Consider the following 17,299-nt stretch of genomic DNA (forward strand, 5'->3'; position numbering starts at 1 on the left):
GAGATTACTGTGTAAATAGTGTGGCCGTTGGGTTATTATTCTGCAATTGACACTGTTACTTGAATACACGTAAGACCGGAAAAGAAGTGGAAATATGAGAACACAACGTGCGAGGCCTCTGTTTTAGAATTCTGATCAAAGACTTGTGACGACTAGAATGAATTGATGTTAGGGTGATACTATGTAGAACAGTGCTTCTCGACATAGAGGACCCTCTTCTATTTATGTCTGGCAAAGAAACCTTATGGATCTTGTTTCTCAAGATTGGATTGGCCATTAAAGAGGATGGTTTTTTAGGAAATATCCATTCTGAAAGATCGACAGTTGAATAGAACTGGTAGAGTTGAAGGGAGGCTCATAAGCACGTGCTCGACGGTATCTGTATGCTGCATTGAATCTCATTTAATAAACCTGGCGTCGCATCCATTTAAATAGGTTCATGGTAGGACTGGCGAACGGCTCGATTTGAAGGATATAGACGGTGTCGGATTGGTTCTCGTATATGTAGGGTATATGCCGTAGTGGAGTATGGATGAGTACAGACCTGGAAGTTCTAGGTCAATGGTTAAGTTAAAGTGGAACCGTCCGCTGCAGGAAGCTTCTAGCTTTACCCAAAGCCAGCTGGCGGAGTGGGGAATTGAAAACCCGGGCCTGCCAGTTGTCCTACCCTATTTGTTGTTCCTGCCCTGTCCACCCAACCGGCTGCCCTAGCAACGCATTAGCAACGCACGGAAACTGCGAGTGAAAACATTGGTAGCATTGAACCCCGGAAAGCACCACACAAAATTCTCCATTCCTCAATTGGGTCTTCTGGGAAACTGCTAGGTACCCGACCGAATAAAGGAACTCGGGTGGACACATCATCATGCGTTATGACTTTATCTGTAAAACATACTTCTTAATCCATAACAGTCCATAATAAATACCCTCTCTTTCCCTAGCAACCTTCCGGCAGCTAAGAAGTTTGTAAGTAAACAGCAATTAATCATCATCACATCGCATCACAATCCAAATAAACCAAGTATCACTTACTTGATCCTACAAACCAAGCTGTCGCTGACCCAATCAACAACCTCTGCCAGCAGCAAATTGAGGAACTGATCACAATTCAAGCGCACCCTTAGTCAGTGTGTATATTTACATATTCCGACTTCGCAACTCGCAACAATGCCGAGGGCCAAGTCAAAAGAAAGGTCTTCGACCAGAAAAGTGACGCCGCCGTCACCTACCTATATGAACAACGATCAGTTTGGTGAGTATCATTATATGATCCGTGTTTGTAGGTCAATGCACAGGCACTGACAATTTCCATAGCCGCTTACCTAGCAAATCTCCGAGATAATCGCGTCACTCGACCAGGAGGAGCACGTCCGCTACCACAACCGACCCTACCACGCCACGATTCCACAGCTCGCCTTGCTACAGAACGAGTCACTGCCGGTCGCCCGTCTCTTGGAAGCACATCTCTCTTATCCGAAGCCTCTAGCAACCACATGAGAGCACAATCAGATAGCCCCAGACCTCGTGGTAGCCGCCCAAGTTTCGCCCCTAGCATAGTCTCTCGCGCGTCGAGGTATTCTACGCTAACCTCCGCAACTGGGAGAGATTACTACCCCGAGAACCCTGCCACTGCCCCTCCTCCACTTAAGCCTGGCGAGGTTGTCCCCAGTGCCACCTACATGGAGCGCGGACAACGATGGATGGAAAAGGAAGAGGCCGTCTCGATTCGCGATGCAATGGATGTTATGGATGCTATGGAGACTTTGAAACTCCATGAACAGGACAAGGGAAAGCAACCAGCCGGCGAACAAGACGATGAAGAATCACGACTCTACAACGCTGCTCTAGACGAGGCCGCTGAATTGGTTTGGCAGCATCAACACGGTGTAAAGCCACCGGAGCCTGGTGCTCCGTACCGATACAAGCCACACCTGCGAAAGGATAGCTATGCCCATGCTCGTACCGCTAGCAGCGGACGATATGGCAGTGAGATCGGCGCCACGGGCCTCGCAAGGGACTCTATTCGATCCTTCTCTGGAAGCTCCTCTAGTAGCGAAAGAGCACCCTCGCCAGAGAGTGCCCGCAATAGTATGGATCAGCAGCGGACCTATTCTATGGGATCGCAGAAGTCAAAGTCGTATGGTTCGATTGGTAGTGCTGCACGGTCAAGCTCTGGCGGCCGTCGCCTCAGCAGCCTGAAGCGCAACATCAGCGGAGAGATCGAGAAACCGTTCTCAGGCGATCAAATCTGGGAAGAACCAGAGAGTACGACACCAGAACGCAATCCAAGGCAGCCTCGTCTGCCTGAAAAGACACAACCTCTGGGACTTAAGTCAAGAGGCGTTCCCAACAGAGTTCAGTTTGCTCCTACGCCTACTTCTGGTTCCGTTTCTCCTGAACCATCGGAACCGGCCAAGCCCATATCCAGATTTGAGATTCATAAGAATCCTCCATCGCAGTCTCGCAACCCTGCCTACACGACAAATAGCCTTTCCAACTCGCCAAGATCTTCTCAGGAGAGCATCCCTAAGAAGAATGGCATGGAGATCCGTAGTGATGATATTAAGCAAGCCACAAGCATGCGGCTCAAGGACCGCAGCGCAAAACTCCCCACTCCGTCGGCCGTCAGTGACAGCCCCGGACGTCCAATCGTAAGCTTTGACAAAAACTGGAAGCCCCCGGAGAAAGAGGCGACTGATTCAAAGTTAGAAGAGTCCAAGCCCAGCGCCATCAGCCAACGCCGAGTCGGACCCTTCGGGGTCGTCGGAAAAGAGCGTGCGGGTTCACAAAGTCCGCAGCCGTCTGTCCCTGCTATCGCAGTTACGGAGGCTGCTGAGGCCTCGAAGCCGTCCCCAGCTTCACGGCCTTCTACCCGCACGCCGTCCGTCCCAAGTATTCAGGTAGATGGGGCGGACGACGGCCCTAAGGTGCCGGTCATTTCCGTCTCGGGCGATGGTCCAGCTGTACCGAAAATCATGCTACCCGATGATGACAGTAGCAGCAGCAAGGCACCTGGCGTCCCGACTATAGTTACTCCCGACGACAACCGAAAACCCTCAGCTAGACCGTTACCGGACCCCAAAGCGTCCAACAACGCCCGAGGACGCCCTCGAAGTCATTGGTCCCCAGCCCCAGGAGTAGTTGGTCGTCGTGCGTCGGCGATTTGCCACGAATGCGGGCTCCCCATCGAAGGCCGCTTTGTCGCTCTAGCCGGAAACTCAGAGCGGTTTCACCCGCAATGTTTCCGGTGCTACGCGTGTGGAACGGCGCTCGAGGCGCTCGAGATCAGCCCAGAGCCGGATAACTTCCGGAACGAGCGGCTTGATCGTATCCGCCGCAGAGCTGCGGGCGAGATCCTAGATGAGGAACCGGGGCAGACGATGGCGGAAGACGGAGACGAGCGATTGCGATTCTACTGCCACCTCGACTGGCACGAGTTGTTCGCACCACGGTGCAAGCACTGCAAGACCCCGATTCTGGGTGAGCATGTGGTAGCGCTAGGCGCGCACTGGCACTACGGACACTTCTTCTGCGCGGAGTGCGGCGACCCTTTCGAGCAAGGGGCGACGCACATCGAGAAAGACGGGTATGCGTGGTGCATCAACTGCCAGACGAAACGGACGGAGCGTCGGGCGCCAAAGTGTAAGGGCTGCCGCACGGCGGTCATCGGCCAGTACGTGAGAGCCCTCGGCGGCGAGTGGCACGAGGAGTGCTTCCGCTGCGCGACGTGCGGAGGAGGTTTCGACGACGGACAGATCTTCCCGATGAAGGATCGCGGCGACATGGTGGTGCTGTGCACCGCGTGCCGCTCCGCGGAACTCAAGATGTGATTACGACTTTACGAGAGTATGATGGACGGGTCCACGGATTGAATTGAAGAGTGCAAGTGCAAATGATGATAAGACCCCATGGATTCAGAATCATACGACGTCTGCTGCTTCTGCTTCTGCTTTTGCTTTTCGGGATTGATTTTAATGGGTTTGCGTTTGAGGACAAGGTCAAGGTCAAGGCTGATAAGACAAAGTAATGCTTCGGGGCGAGAATGTCGGATTTTGCTTTTTCACAAATCGTTTGGTGGCGTTCGCGTTTATGTGTTTCTTGTTCGGAGTTTGGCAAAGCAAGCAAAGCAAAAATGAAGCAGACAAGCAGGCAGGCAAGCATGGCAGGCAGAGCAAACAGTTCAGTTCGGAATACAGAGATTTGCGCGGTCTGATGATTTGATCTATTACAATGGCCTCCTCCCTAGATTCGTATATTGCGTGCTGTACTTTGTTGATGCGTTGTGATGTGATCCGTATACCATCATTGACCTTTTCAGCCAGATTTTAGGCATCCAACGTACTCCCTATCTCCTATCTCGCCTCACAGCCTACACGTGAGACCTATGGAATTTGTGCCTATTTGATAAATGAGTTTTGTGAAATTCCGAAGGGAGAGCCATAGAACTATCTATGAGTCGGTGCCAATGTCAGCGCCTTGGATTATAGAACATGTGGTAGGCGTAGAATTGCAACGACTTGACCTATCCCACTCTCACCTTAGGAGGCCGTAAATTTTAATAGGACGAGCAGGTAATAATGAAAGACAATCTCAGGAACGATCAATGGGCTATTAACGACTTGGTAAGGTAGCACGAAACCGACGATGCGGGAAAAAAATACAATAATATAATAGTTATGCTGTGGCAATGATAAAGGCAGAGCTCTCTCTCGTTTGAGATTCAGCCGCCCCGTTTCTTGATTGATGGGATGAAAAAGTTACTTCTGAAAGATTTTGCAAAAGCAGGAATCTAGATGACAGATGCCTCCTTAACCCCTACCTCGGGTTAGGGAGAGGAGAAATGACGACGAAGGGCCTGTGAACGAACTTCCTCGTTTTTTAGGTTCCCGAGACGATAAGAGAAAGTGTGAGAGAGAGGGATCATCCACGGGCCCTTGTTGCTTTTCCACCGTCATCTATTTTCACTCAAGGTATATCACGAACCCCTACTCCGTTCCCCCAAGTCCGGAATCCATGTACGATTCAACGTCGTTGTTGACACTGATTCTGCTAGCCCTGAACGAGGCTGGTGGTGTTAACGGCGGCACGCGCCTCCGACCTGCTCCTGATGGACTTCTAGGGTGTCGCCATCCGCCATCTCCAGCTACGAAGACGATAAATTATCGTGGTTAGCAACGGTAAAGTTCTACTGAGATGCTAGAGATGCTTCAATGGTGCGGTATAGAGCTACAAGTAAACAACTTACCGAGTCAGGCGTATCGCTCTTCTGCACTCGCTGTCCCTCGAACAGGAAACGGACGGCTTCGACGCTCTTGCCTTGGCGCTCGCAGAAGGCTGTCATCAGCTTCTCGAGCTTGGTGGATCGCTTGATCTTGAAGAAGACCTCGTTGTTGTTGTCGGTCACCTTAATGTTGAGGTGCTCGCTGCCGCCGGCGGGGGCATCCTGGCGCTCAGCCGCAGGGCTTCCGCTGTCGTTTTCTCCGGACATCTTGGACGTGGGGGTTTGCGTGCAGGTGTTGGGAATGTTGCAGGGTTTTCTAGTGGTCTCGTAGTCTTGACAAGAAGCTTGGTTTGCTGCCTATTTGTCGGGGTCGCCAAAGGGGCGTTATATGTTAGTTTGGGGGCCTTGCGAGCGTGTGGGAAGAGGCAAGAGGTTGGGACCTCTATTGGTGTGAATTGCACGGCGGCGGTGGGATTATATACTCACAAGTCAGGGTAGACAGAGGATAAAGATCGCTTAATAACTAGAGCAAGCCTCTGGATATGTCGAGGTATGAATGACCAAGTATGTTCAGCGCGATTATGGCAAGCGTTTTGGGAGTGTGGGAAGAAAAGGATGGCAAAATGTGGCTTAGAAGAAGAGAAATTAGAAAAGTGATGCGATTGCGGTGGTGAAGTTTAGAATCGATTTAGAATCAACGCGAAGGCTACGGGCCCTACGTGAGGCGCCCTCCAAAGTGGGAAACAGCGTCCGCAACCACGCTAGATGCGGGGCAGGTACTTTTACACCAACAAATACTTCCTGCGGGTCATACTTTACTTGCCTTATCCATGTACATCTATGTTTCTTTGGTAAGAGCACAACCTTAATTCCAGGCAGAGCATGTTAATTGTTTCTATGATGCTGGCGTTTCAACGGTTTCTTTCTTTTTATTAACCCATTGTCGTCAGTGAATCTACCTGCTCATGTGTAATAAGTGATGCGTGGATTTGAGATTTCTGAGCTGGAATGATCATCTTGTCCTCCTGCTACAGACGCCGTGTAATTAACTCTTATCTCCGGTTAGTCCTATCCATTTGCCTTACCAGGTCACAATTTGTCAATTTGATAAACAGGTACCTGGTATTTTAGCCTAGACTCTTAGGGATACATATGCATGTATCCTGTATGTAGTTGCATACCATTACACAGCTGGCAATGATCACCTCCAGCTGATGAATGAATGAATACCTAGGCGCCGTATCCTCTGATATCTACTAAGTATTCACTATAACTAGCGGCTTGAGATGTAGCAAAGATTTATACGAAACTTAATCTTGAATCTCATTGAATCTATCTAGATAGCATGTGACTAGCCGAATTCATACATTGTAAGACCCTATGAAGTTAGTTGACATTTTGTCGACGTCATATTTATTAGATCGATGGGAGAGGATCTCTTGGCCATTTGAAAACTGAAACGCACCTAAATAGTTTATCACAGCTCACTAAAGACTTCGGACTATTTGGACTTTCAGCCTATAGATATTTAGTTGCGCTTCCAAGGGTTGACTATCAGCTCTAAGATTTAAGAGGAAATTCAACGTGATACAAAAATACAAAATGGTATGTTCGATTGCTTCCTATGAACAACACTCTAAATTAACAAGAGCATAGGGGTTGGAAGAAGATCTTGAGTCAAAGCCTCCTTGCCATCCTCGCGCCGTGAGTCTCGAAAATACCTATATTAAACTTAGTTGAACAAAACTTGATGTACACGCGGCTAATACAGATCTCTTGAAAGTGTGCTATTCAAGGTACGTAGACTTGGTACTCGTACTCTGCCTCATCTAACATGAACAGACTGCCTTACAAAGAATAATTACAACGAAGCAAAGTGCTCAGGTTTTATCGACGCCCTATACGAATGTTGCGATGCCTTCTATCGGAAGCACGGAGATAATGCAACGAGCGCCAGTTGTCCAAAGGCCAGCCTTCTTCGATTGAAACTGAAGCAAAGACAGGACGAGATGGAGAGTTAAACAGCCATAGTTTTACAAGGGTGTAATTTATATAAATGCTATCACAAATCATTATTGAGTGGTTTGGCATACCTGAAGGTACCTAGGTAGCATGTTCGACATCTCCTTATATGCGTCAACCTAGACAGGAAGCTAGGCAACATTTACGAAGAGTAGAAATCGTTCTGGGCGATCATTGAGCGCGCAAGAGGCCCTTGAAGGACCTGGATAAGCATTGAAAGCAATGGTTGGCTTATCCCGAGACTCTAATATGAATGCCGATGACATTATGGAGAGAACAGAAGAAGAAAAAAATAGAAAATTTTTAGACAGAAACTCTTGCCTTTGTACTGTCCCACTATAGCCACTGAGGCTGGTTTTATGAGGCTGATGCCTTTTTTCTGATTAGCCCAATTTTAAGGTTAGGTCCCGGATCCAACAGTCACCTTAATCAGGTACGTACCTGCTCACCCGCCAACCTAATTCTAATTCGGTTCAGCAAGCGCTACAGACACGCCTTAACCGCGTCAAGATTCTCTTCCAGGTTCAGAGCTTCAAAAGCTCCATTCTTTTTCTTAACAAAACACCAATAATACTACAACACTACTAACCATCACGTCCGTCGCAAGCCATCACCTCCCTCGATAGATGATAATCTGCGACTACCTGTTGAACTGCGATATTTAGCGACTTGGAGGATGCTGGTTAGCAGCCAGCTCCCCATCCAAAATTAATAACCGTATTCTAGACCACCTCCTACCTTTACCCTCCCTCACACGACGATGTCCCAAGGACCACCGAACATGTTTGGCCTACAGTTTGGCGCGCCATCGCCACCTCTCGATGTGGATGAGCAAAGTACAACACCACTAATACCATCAATTGAATTTGGAGAGCCCATGGAGACTAACCATCCCGTTCCAACAGCAACGCCTTTCTATACCCAAGCCGAGAACGAATTCGCAACAGATGCCGAAGAGTTCGCCAGGGACCTTGATTCACTCTCGTTAGTGCGAAAGTCTCCGGCTGAGCAACGAGCAGAAATTTTTAAGCTAGTTGATTCCTACTACCACTACGCGGCTAAGAAGGTTCACGCCATACGCAAATCGCAAGGAAAGGGAGCTGGCACTGGGCTGAGTCATTCACATTATGCTTCTAGTCAAGATTCAATGGAATTAGACGATGCGGAAAATTCGCCGGGATTTCCAGGTTCAGCAGAGTCACTTAAGAGATGGGAGTTGGAAGCCCAGACTTGGGACCTGCTGCGTCGCCTCCTGCCGTTGCGATACTCGAACAAGACCTCACTGAAACCGACGCGCCATGACGTAACAAGATTCCAATCATCTTCCGAGCTCTGGGAAGAGTTTCTCCAATCAGATTCTACTGCGCAGGAGCGCAAGGCGGTTTTGGAATGCTTACAGGCCAGCGCAGATGAATCGCGTACGGATATCGACGAATTGGTACGGGATTATCAACAGCGGGCAGAGAGGGGTGATATCATCGCATACGGTTGGCTCCATACACGATCTGCTATTAAGATGCAGAAGAACCTCCACGGCTGGTCCGGAGCTCTGGACCCTAACGCTCCTGACGTCGTTCAGAAGCTCCGTAACGGACCGAACCCCCTGGTAACCCAACTTGACCCTGATGTAGCAACGAGGCAGAATCGAAAACTCCTGCCGCAAGACGAATATTTTGAACGAGCCATTTGGGTCGGATGCTACGAACTGCTACGACGAGGGCGAAGCATCGCTGAGATTCGAGACTGGTGTGTCGAGAGGACTGAGGTCTGGAGAGCGGTTAGCATGTCAGCTATGCCCTTGTCCAAGGAAGAAAGTGATATTCGTTTTGGCTGTGATCCGCTCTCAATGCTTCTCTGGCGACGCACTTGTTTCGCCTTAGCACGACAGGGCGGTACCGACGACTTCGAGCGCGCTGTCTACGGTATCCTTTCGGGTGATATACAAAGTGTCGAGAAAATCTGCGAAGATTGGGACGATTTTGTCTATGCCCACTACAATGCGTTGCTGCGAACGCAGTTTGACGCTTACCTGATGAAACGATCTCCGCCAGACGCGACTGCTGCCATTACCCAAAGCTTTCCGGCCGCTTTCAACGCTGTTCAATTTCATGGCGATGCTGGTTCCGTCGGAGAACGTCTTGTCAAATCCTTGGAGACGAACGATAAGACTTCCAAAGAGGCGAAAACGCCTGTGAAGACCCTTCAAGCAGCTATTCTTTCCGATAACCTAGATCAGTACACCTATGAACTCGGTCTTGCGCTTTCCAAGTTGGCGAATAAGGAGGGCGTATCGGCATTAATACCGCGTTATAATTCCGATGATCAAGACATAGACGATACCAAATATGTCCAACCGACAGACCACAGTAGTCTGCGCGTTTTGGTCCACGTGTATCTGATTTTGTCAAATCTCGAGCAGCTAGAGGGTGGTCTGCACGCGGAGCTTTCCGAACGTCACAAAGTGCAGGAAAATGTTCTCTCTGCGTACGTGACTACTCTGAGGCTAACAGGTTTGACGGACATAATGCCTCTGTACTGCAGTCATATGCAAGGAGACAGGGCTTTCTTCACGCTCAGCCGAAATGTCACCGGCGTTACTGATCAACCGGAACGAGAGATTTTATTGAGACTTATGGAAAAGCTTGGTATGGATATTGCCGAATTTGTCCAATTCCAGCCTCGATCTATTCTTCAGCAGCATCCCTTACCGGCAGAGCGCCCTCCGCCGTTTGGTAGATTCACCATGTTCTCCAACGAACCACCCTCGCTCAAGTATGGACGTCCTCTGAAGCCAGACTTTCTTGGTGAACCCCCGGAGAATCTTGATGATGTGGATGAACATCTCATCCAGTCGTTGGAATGGTTCCTTCTTGTTGATGGTCTTTGGTACGAAACTTTCCGATATGGTACTGCCATCTACAAACGCTTTCTCAGTAAGTCACCCCATTTCTATCACTTAACAAAATGCATTTACCCAGTGCTAACATTATACCAGTGCAATTCAATCTCCATGCAGCACGTGCCTTGGCTGACCGAGTTCGTTGCTCCGAAATATTTAAGAGGAAGGCAGGTATTATATACTCGGACGATTCAGATGTGTCATGGTTCGAGGAAGTCCGAGCAAGCGCCGCAACTGGCTCGTTAGAGGACAACGGTCTCAGCCCGGAGGAGATTGCTGCGGCCCAAAACTATTTCGAGATGGAATGTTTAACTAGAGCTCTGGACCTGATGGAAACCATTGCTTCGAGTCAATTATTGGTCCAAGAGCAAGTCACCCGTGCAGCCCATCAGCATAGCACAAAGCTAACCTCCAAACGCAGCCCAGCTGAGAGAGTAGGCAGGGACTTCTGGTCTCACATAGGTCACGAACTGAAGACCATTAAGAGCCTCATGCAGCCGATACTGAACAACTGGCTAATGGAGAGTATCGAAGGTAAGTTACAAGAACTTGACTACCTAGGTAACGATTTTTACTTACTAGCTGAATTAGAAGACGAAGACTTCACCTACCTTCGAGATGCGTATCTTCCCGAGACGGTCATAGGATACGTGAGCGTGTTGCATTTTGCGGGGACGGCATTAACGCGCGACAACTTGTTAGAATGCATGGAACTTGCTTCGGTGATCGCGAAGAAGGATGCGGACGTGCAAGCGGTAATCATGAAGGCCGGGCGAATGAAGGAGCTTGTGGAGGGTTTTGCGAGTTGCAGCAAAGCACTTGCGGTAAGCAGCAACGACAAGAAGGGGCCCAGTGGCATGAACAGCAAGAGAATGATGCGCGAACACGGATGGACACGAGAGCTGTGGTCAGTCAAGAAGTGAGATGGCCTATACGGTCTGAGATGAAGATCAACGGCTCTATTTTGCACTTGCATTTCGGGGGTAAAGTCTGGCTTAACGGCGTTGGTTGGCTTTGAGGATGTGATGATGACCATCAAAAATGAGGGCGTTCTTCGGGGTATACTAAATGCCCGTAGTGTAGCATGACGAACCTGAATATGAATCAGTGTGTAATTCCTACAATTGTCCACGTTTATAAAATGCATCTTATGAACCTCCCTGCTTCTATGCTTTATATCCAGCTTATATGTTTTGTGAGCTACGAATTGAATAAAATCATTTTATTTACGTTGATTGTATTATGTGATGTAGTAGGTATGAAAAGGGGGCCTACCCCTGACCATTACGTAGTTGCGATCGGACGATAAGATAAGCGAGCGACAGTCTTGCTACCTCGGACCTCTTGATTCAACATCTTGGAAAGCTTAAACATATTTAACACAGTTAACATCACCTTCGTCAACGCAAGCGCAGTCTTGTTACCATACCGAAAACATTCCTATACCTAATCTACGGATAAGGAGATATGTACACGCCAACCCCACCGCCTCCGATACCTCCGCCGAAACCCAGCAGCCACGACGCCAGCCGCCTAGGCACGCCCTCCGCTTCCAACTCCCCTCGGCCGCCGCCGCCGGTACCAGATGATGCCTTCGCGAGGGATGCGCAGGGGAAGGGCAAATTGCCAGCTACCACGGACGCATCGGGCCTGATCCCGGCCCCGATAGCGGGCGGCGAACACGAGAGCATACCGGACCCTGGCGACCAGTGGCTGCCCAAGATCCTGGAGGACAAGTCGTACGTGTCTTCTAATGCTACTCGCTATTCACCATTCTTCTCACTTCCTCATACATATCTACTCTACTCTACCCACCTACCTACCTACCTATCCATACATATACCATACACCGTACACCATATAACTTCCACTAACACCACACACCCCCTAACAGGAAACAAGACCTAACCGAAATCCTCTCATCCCGCCCAACCCTCGAGGCGCTGACGTACGCGCCCTCAACGCAACACCCCTCGCTCGCGCAGACGCGCGACGCGCTGCTGTCCGCGCTGGCGGAGAACGTCGGGCTCGCGGCGCACCTGACGGACCTGGAGGCACGGCTCGGCGCGCAGCGCGCGCAGGCCCAGGCCCAGCTCCTCGGCGCGCACGCGCTCGAGCGCCAGTGGCGCGCCAAGCAGGCCGAGATGGACGCCGCGCTCGCGCCGTTCTCGCCGGGCGCGCTGTACGCTAGGCTCGGGCAGAGCTTGGCCGAGCAGGAGGCTGTTTGCGGTGCGCTTGAGGAGAGTTTTTTGGAGGGAGGAGGGGGGGATGGGGAGCGGGCGTCGGAGAGGGAGGTTTTGGATTGGGTTAGGCGGTATAGGGATGCGAAGAAGGTGCTTTATTTGAGGCAGGAGAGAAGGGAGCGCTGGAATGAGCATCGTGTTGGGGGGTGGCGGTGATTGGGGTGTGGTATGGTTTGGTGTGCCGGTGCTGGCTCGACGACTTCTAGAAAAGGAGGGAAGGGAAAGGAATGGCAACGTTTAGTCTACGTCCTCGTGGTGAATACCTGGGCGCTACGATTGCGGGTTATCAGCCGATTAGGATGGGCTTGGGAATTTCGGAACACGTGCACCAAGGTTGCGGCGGTCAGCAATGTCGACGGCTGCATCTACTCCCGAAAGAAACAGTCCGCATGCCATGAAGAATCACGAGGCGATACCATATCTTTGACTGCTGCGCCATCGTCGTGGGTTTTAGGTCAATGAAGTCAAGACGTTATGTACCTATACTACATGAATCCATTCGAATCTTCAGGCCTATCGCGAAGGAATCGGTCCGCGGTCGAAATAGATAGTCGGGCCCGGCTAGTTATCGAAGACTACGGGAAGAGCATGAGAAAGGATTGAGACATCTACGGGACCGATCAGTGGTACTAGGCGCTTAGTAGGAAGAACAGGATTTTCATACGTCTAACATCTAAATCCTACTCCTAGTTGTGAGAAAAAAACCACCAAGACAGGAATTATGTCCAAGTTTCAGTTAAATCACCTTCACCGCCGACTCTAACCTAAAAGCCTATCTACTATCTAATAAATTCGCGACGCATACTATAAGAGGCATGGGGCGGTCTGTAACCGACGTCTCGTCGCCGGTGGTGCTCCGGCGGCGGCTTATGGATCCCGGCGTCGAACGTGGACGTACGCGGAGCGGTCAAATTTAGGCAGGCAGATAGACGGGTGGCGGCGACGAATCACAACTAGATACCGGCCGCGCGCGAATTTCCTGTTTCAAGTTTTTTCCCTTTGCCTTACGACAGCAATTGCGTCGACGGGGGAGGGGGAGGGGAATGGTTGTGTGTGGTGGCCCCCAAATCGGACCGAAGACCAAGGCGGATACGGGTTACAGCATGTGACATCCACAACCTTTTCGAACGAAACAAACCCCAAGCAAAGACATTCCTAGCTAGGTATTCTTAACGTGCTACATACCTTTCTCGTAACCCCGCGATTTGAAGTGTTTTCCCCCTTCTTATTCGTTTACTTGATAATAATAAAAATAAAGAAATAAGAAAGCTATGTGAGGACGAGGGTCCTATTGTGCGGAGTTACCGCGAACGGTTAAGGGCGGAGTTCCCACGATAGTTTTCTAATCGGCGGAGTGAGTGCCTAGCCTAGGAAGTAGCGCGGGTCTGGAGTCGAAACGAATCGGAATGCGGGATGGGGGATGGGACACTCGGGTACTCCGTCGGTATGGTTATCTATACCGTACATACGACGTACGTAGTTGCGGTCACGATAGAGGCCCCATTCTCCATCCGTCATCCGTGCGAGGGTCGTATCAATACCGATGTCTGATAACTTGATACGATGTTTCTATGACTTGTGCTTTGCTTGCTTGCTTGCTTGTTTGCTGTCTGCCTGCATGTCTGAGGTAGAGATTGCAATGCGTTAGGGCGGCGTAGATATCTGAAGGATTCGATATTGGCGCTCATACGTCGTATATCTTCGCCGATAGCCTTGTTTCTGTTTCCTTATGGTCATAGTCTTCTTAAAGAGGAAGCCAAGGGGATTCGATGCGGCTTGTTGGGATAACAACATATATCCCTCGCGCAATGTCTTGCCATACGTCTCACTCAAATGTTCTTACTCACTTCTCTCGCTCTTCTTTACTAGTATAGTTGATCATTAGATATCATAATTAGGTGCATACAGATCTTCCATATATCCTAGTAAGTGGTTCGTCATCACACACGCAAGAGCGCCGGAGCTAAGTGGTTCTCTCTCTACTCTGCTCTGGCGGTGACGAAATATGGGCGCTTTGCTGGCTAATATCGCCGACCCTTTCCTTTCAACTCTTTTCCTCCTACCGAGGTTTGCTCGTTCCCTCGCACTACGCTATATCCGCTATACCCCGACGTTGCTTTAGATAGACGCGTCCACATTTTTCTCGCGTGGCCGTTGCGATTTTTGCCCTTTTTAGTTCACCGGCCGACGTTACCTTTCCCCCAGCCGCCCCAGACTTGCCCAGATACCGGCCCCCTTTTCCGAGACCCTTTCCCTCCACTTATTTCGTCCCACCCTGCTCCATATTCATTATACTTCGGTCTGCTACGTACTGCTACATAGTACTCTAGCACGCCTCTCTTCTCCACACTCCATGCCCCCATCCCAGTTTTTTTCATCCGTTCCCCGGGTTCTAGTCTCCGGGGTTATTACGTAGCATACCTATAAAATCTTTTCTCCAGATTTTTCGCTATTTCTAGAACCCTGTAACTATAGGGCTTTTCTTTCCCCCCCCCCCCCCACGTCCTACCTTAGGAGTCCGAAGGGGCTCTTGGTCTTCATATCTGGGCTCCGCGGGCTCATCGGCAGCGCGAATAACTCGTCTTCCGTCTCCTTACTCTGCGTTGCGGGCGGCGCTGCCGCGACCTGCGCATTCCCGCCAAGCACGGCGTCGAGGGATGCCACGCCGGCCCCTGGATCCGCGCCCGTTCTCGGCGGCGTCACCTCGTCCCCTCTCCTATTAGGCGGGGAAGGACGACCAGGTCCCGGCAGATGCGGTTTCTGTTGTGAGGGGTGGGTGTCTGGGGGCATGGTAAGTACCTATCAATAAGGCCGGACCCAAGGTTGAACCTTTCCAAACCACATGGAACCAAACAATGGGGACCAAACATAGAAGGAAAACCGGGAATATTACCTATAGGATTAACCAAATCCGACGGCGAAGTCGCCAACTTCAACCCCCTCAACTTCTCCCCCAGCCTCCCTGCTACCGGAGACCTCGGGCTCGCGGGCGGCAGGGGCGACACGGGAACCGCGCCGGCGGCGACGGCGCTCGCCTCCTGGAGTCGCAGGTCGTCGAGGCCGAAGTGGTCGATGATCCAAAGGCGTTCCTGGACCGCCATCTCCAAGCCGACGCTCTCGCTATTGTCCCTGAGCTCGGCGCGGATCTCGTCCTGCAGCTGCGCGGCCCTGAGCCGCGCCCACACGGTGTGCAGGACGCCCCTGCGCCCGGCATCGCGCGAACCCACGCCGAGGCCCGGAGCGAAGATCGCTGGCATCGACTTCGCCGTCAGCGCGCGGCCCGAGCCGGCGTGCGAGATGGCGACGGCCGGCGGCACCGCGACGTCCGAGGGCAGCAGGAAGTAGACGCGCTGCCTGCGCTGCTGGATGCCGGCCTCGACCCGCTCCTCGACGCTCTCGTCCTCGTCCTCCACCTTCTCGCTGACCGGGAACGTCATCGTCTTGCCCTCCCACGTCACGGCCCAGCCGTCCTCGCCCGTCGGCGCCGGGTCCCACTCCACCATCAGGATCTTGGACCCCTCGTTCCCGCGCCCGGCCTCGAATTCGAAGCGCGCGAGCGCGTTAGGCGACGCCGGCGATATCGGCGAGTCTACCACGCCTGTATCCGGCGGATGGGTGCCGGTGGCGAAATCGCTAGGCGCTGGTTCGGTTATCCGGAGGGGCCCGGGCCCGGAATCGCTCGGTGTGGGATCCATGGCCATTTGCGTATATATATTTATATCGCGCCCGCTTTTCTCGGTGTGGGTTACCTTGCGAGGCGAGTTGAGTTGCGTCTTGCGTACGGGGAACCGCAAAAAACCGCTACAGGCGCATGGAAAGCCAATAGAGATTGGCTGGATGGTATGAGCACAGGTTTGAGAAGGGGGGAAGGGGGTAAGTGGCAACGAGCGCGCGTCTGGCGCAAAGAGGATGGACAATGACGAGCCAATCCTCCCTGAACACGCGCCGCACACAGGCAGGCAACACACGCAGCCGCGCTGCGGGGGTAGAAGCTGTTAAGATGGAGCTGTCTCGGGAAGAATGTCAAGGGACGGATGAATATGCTGGGTAAATCTCGAGTGGCAGCGGCCCCAGCAGCAACGTTAATGTATGCTCCTTTTCTTGGCTACCGCCACTACGCCTTATATGAAGCAGACATCGGCAGTTAGACGTAGATCGGTGAGAAGGAAACTAAAAATAGAGCTTTCGAGTCGCAGGTGAAGAGCGAAGCGAAAGCTGTGTTTTGTTTGTTCGGGTTCGGCTTTAAGGCCTCAACTTCCAGCGCGGGGCTAGTAATAAGTGGAAAAGGATGACAAAAAAAAGGAGTCGAAGAATAAAAAAGAAACCTAAGTTAGTAGAGAGCGGTTTAGATAATGGTAATAATAGAGACGAGTATAAGCTCCACCGACTCTTCCCGTCGCAATGACTGGTTGGCTACCAAATTCGGCAAAGTAGACACCTAACCCAACCTTACTGGTGTAGTCGTGCTATAAAAGAAGGCTACCGTATTTCACGCATATAGGTAGGCAGCGTAAATAGAGGGTCTGTAGATGAGGAGGATCAGGCGGGGAGAGGAACGAGATAGAATGAGAGAGATCGGATGGTTCTTTTCTCCCCAAGTGACGACTCTCATGGCAGAAAAGGGAATGCTCGACGTCTTGGCGGCGATGATGATGGTACGTGGCAGGGACACGCATGGTCAGCCGAACTCCTAACAGCTTTCGCCGTTTTGGCCGTCGTTTTGGATGTTGGACCATGCTGAACCATGTAGCTCACAAGTACCCTCGCAGTAAGAGACGTCAGTGATGGCGGGGGGGGGGGGGGGGGGGGGGCCCCCCCCCCCCCCCCCCGGAAAAATGAGTGGGTAAACTGACCACCCCCGGCAAACATTTGGTTTGCGTAAAATATAAAACGCCACACAACCACGCCGCACGC

At 51.3% G+C, this 17,299-nt stretch overlaps 6 protein-coding genes across 6 annotated transcripts; 4 read left to right on the plus strand and 2 right to left on the minus strand.

The window, feature by feature from the left end:
* Positions 1-558: 558 nt before the first annotated feature.
* Positions 559-4,229, plus strand: F4807DRAFT_426792 (uncharacterized protein). Its single transcript, XM_047998100.1, has 3 exons — positions 559-966; positions 1,086-1,252; positions 1,315-4,229. Exons 2-3 carry the CDS (start codon positions 1,168-1,170, stop codon positions 3,828-3,830), a joined length of 2,601 nt encoding a protein of 866 aa, XP_047853988.1. The 5' UTR covers positions 559-966; positions 1,086-1,167; the 3' UTR covers positions 3,831-4,229.
* Positions 4,230-5,074: 845 nt separating this feature from the next.
* Positions 5,075-5,488, minus strand: F4807DRAFT_460683 (ubiquitin-like protein; the record flags this gene model as incomplete). Its single annotated transcript, XM_048001557.1, has 2 exons — positions 5,075-5,143; positions 5,246-5,488. 2 exons carry the CDS (start codon positions 5,486-5,488, stop codon positions 5,075-5,077), a joined length of 312 nt encoding a protein of 103 aa, XP_047853989.1.
* A 1,036-nt stretch (positions 5,489-6,524) lies between these two features.
* F4807DRAFT_426801 (DUF1903-domain-containing protein) lies at positions 6,525-7,546 on the plus strand. Its single transcript, XM_047998101.1, has 4 exons — positions 6,525-6,826; positions 6,878-6,925; positions 7,005-7,017; positions 7,064-7,546. The coding sequence occupies exons 1-4, from the start codon at positions 6,824-6,826 to the stop codon at positions 7,240-7,242; spliced, it is 243 nt and encodes an 80-aa protein (XP_047853990.1). The 5' UTR covers positions 6,525-6,823; the 3' UTR covers positions 7,243-7,546.
* A 173-nt stretch (positions 7,547-7,719) lies between these two features.
* On the plus strand, positions 7,720-11,326 carry F4807DRAFT_426803 (nuclear pore protein 84/107). The gene is made up of 4 exons (XM_047998102.1): positions 7,720-10,176; positions 10,239-10,509; positions 10,564-10,676; positions 10,734-11,326. The coding sequence occupies exons 1-4, from the start codon at positions 8,004-8,006 to the stop codon at positions 11,063-11,065; spliced, it is 2,889 nt and encodes a 962-aa protein (XP_047853991.1). The 5' UTR covers positions 7,720-8,003; the 3' UTR covers positions 11,066-11,326.
* A 283-nt stretch (positions 11,327-11,609) lies between these two features.
* Positions 11,610-12,541, plus strand: F4807DRAFT_460685 (uncharacterized protein; the record flags this gene model as incomplete). Its single annotated transcript, XM_048001558.1, has 2 exons — positions 11,610-11,881; positions 12,037-12,541. 2 exons carry the CDS (start codon positions 11,610-11,612, stop codon positions 12,539-12,541), a joined length of 777 nt encoding a protein of 258 aa, XP_047853992.1.
* Positions 12,542-14,481: 1,940 nt separating this feature from the next.
* On the minus strand, positions 14,482-16,468 carry F4807DRAFT_94502 (uncharacterized protein). Its single transcript, XM_048003684.1, has 2 exons — positions 15,279-16,468; positions 14,482-15,165 (listed from the first exon to the last, which is right to left on the minus strand). The coding sequence occupies exons 1-2, from the start codon at positions 16,084-16,086 to the stop codon at positions 14,891-14,893; spliced, it is 1,083 nt and encodes a 360-aa protein (XP_047853993.1). The 5' UTR covers positions 16,087-16,468; the 3' UTR covers positions 14,482-14,890.
* Positions 16,469-17,299: the final 831 nt, after the last annotated feature.

This window comes from Annulohypoxylon truncatum (genome assembly GCF_022578515.1).
Source record: "Annulohypoxylon truncatum strain CBS 140777 unplaced genomic scaffold F4807scaffold_17, whole genome shotgun sequence".
Classification (NCBI taxonomy): Eukaryota; Fungi; Ascomycota; class Sordariomycetes; order Xylariales; family Hypoxylaceae; genus Annulohypoxylon; species Annulohypoxylon truncatum.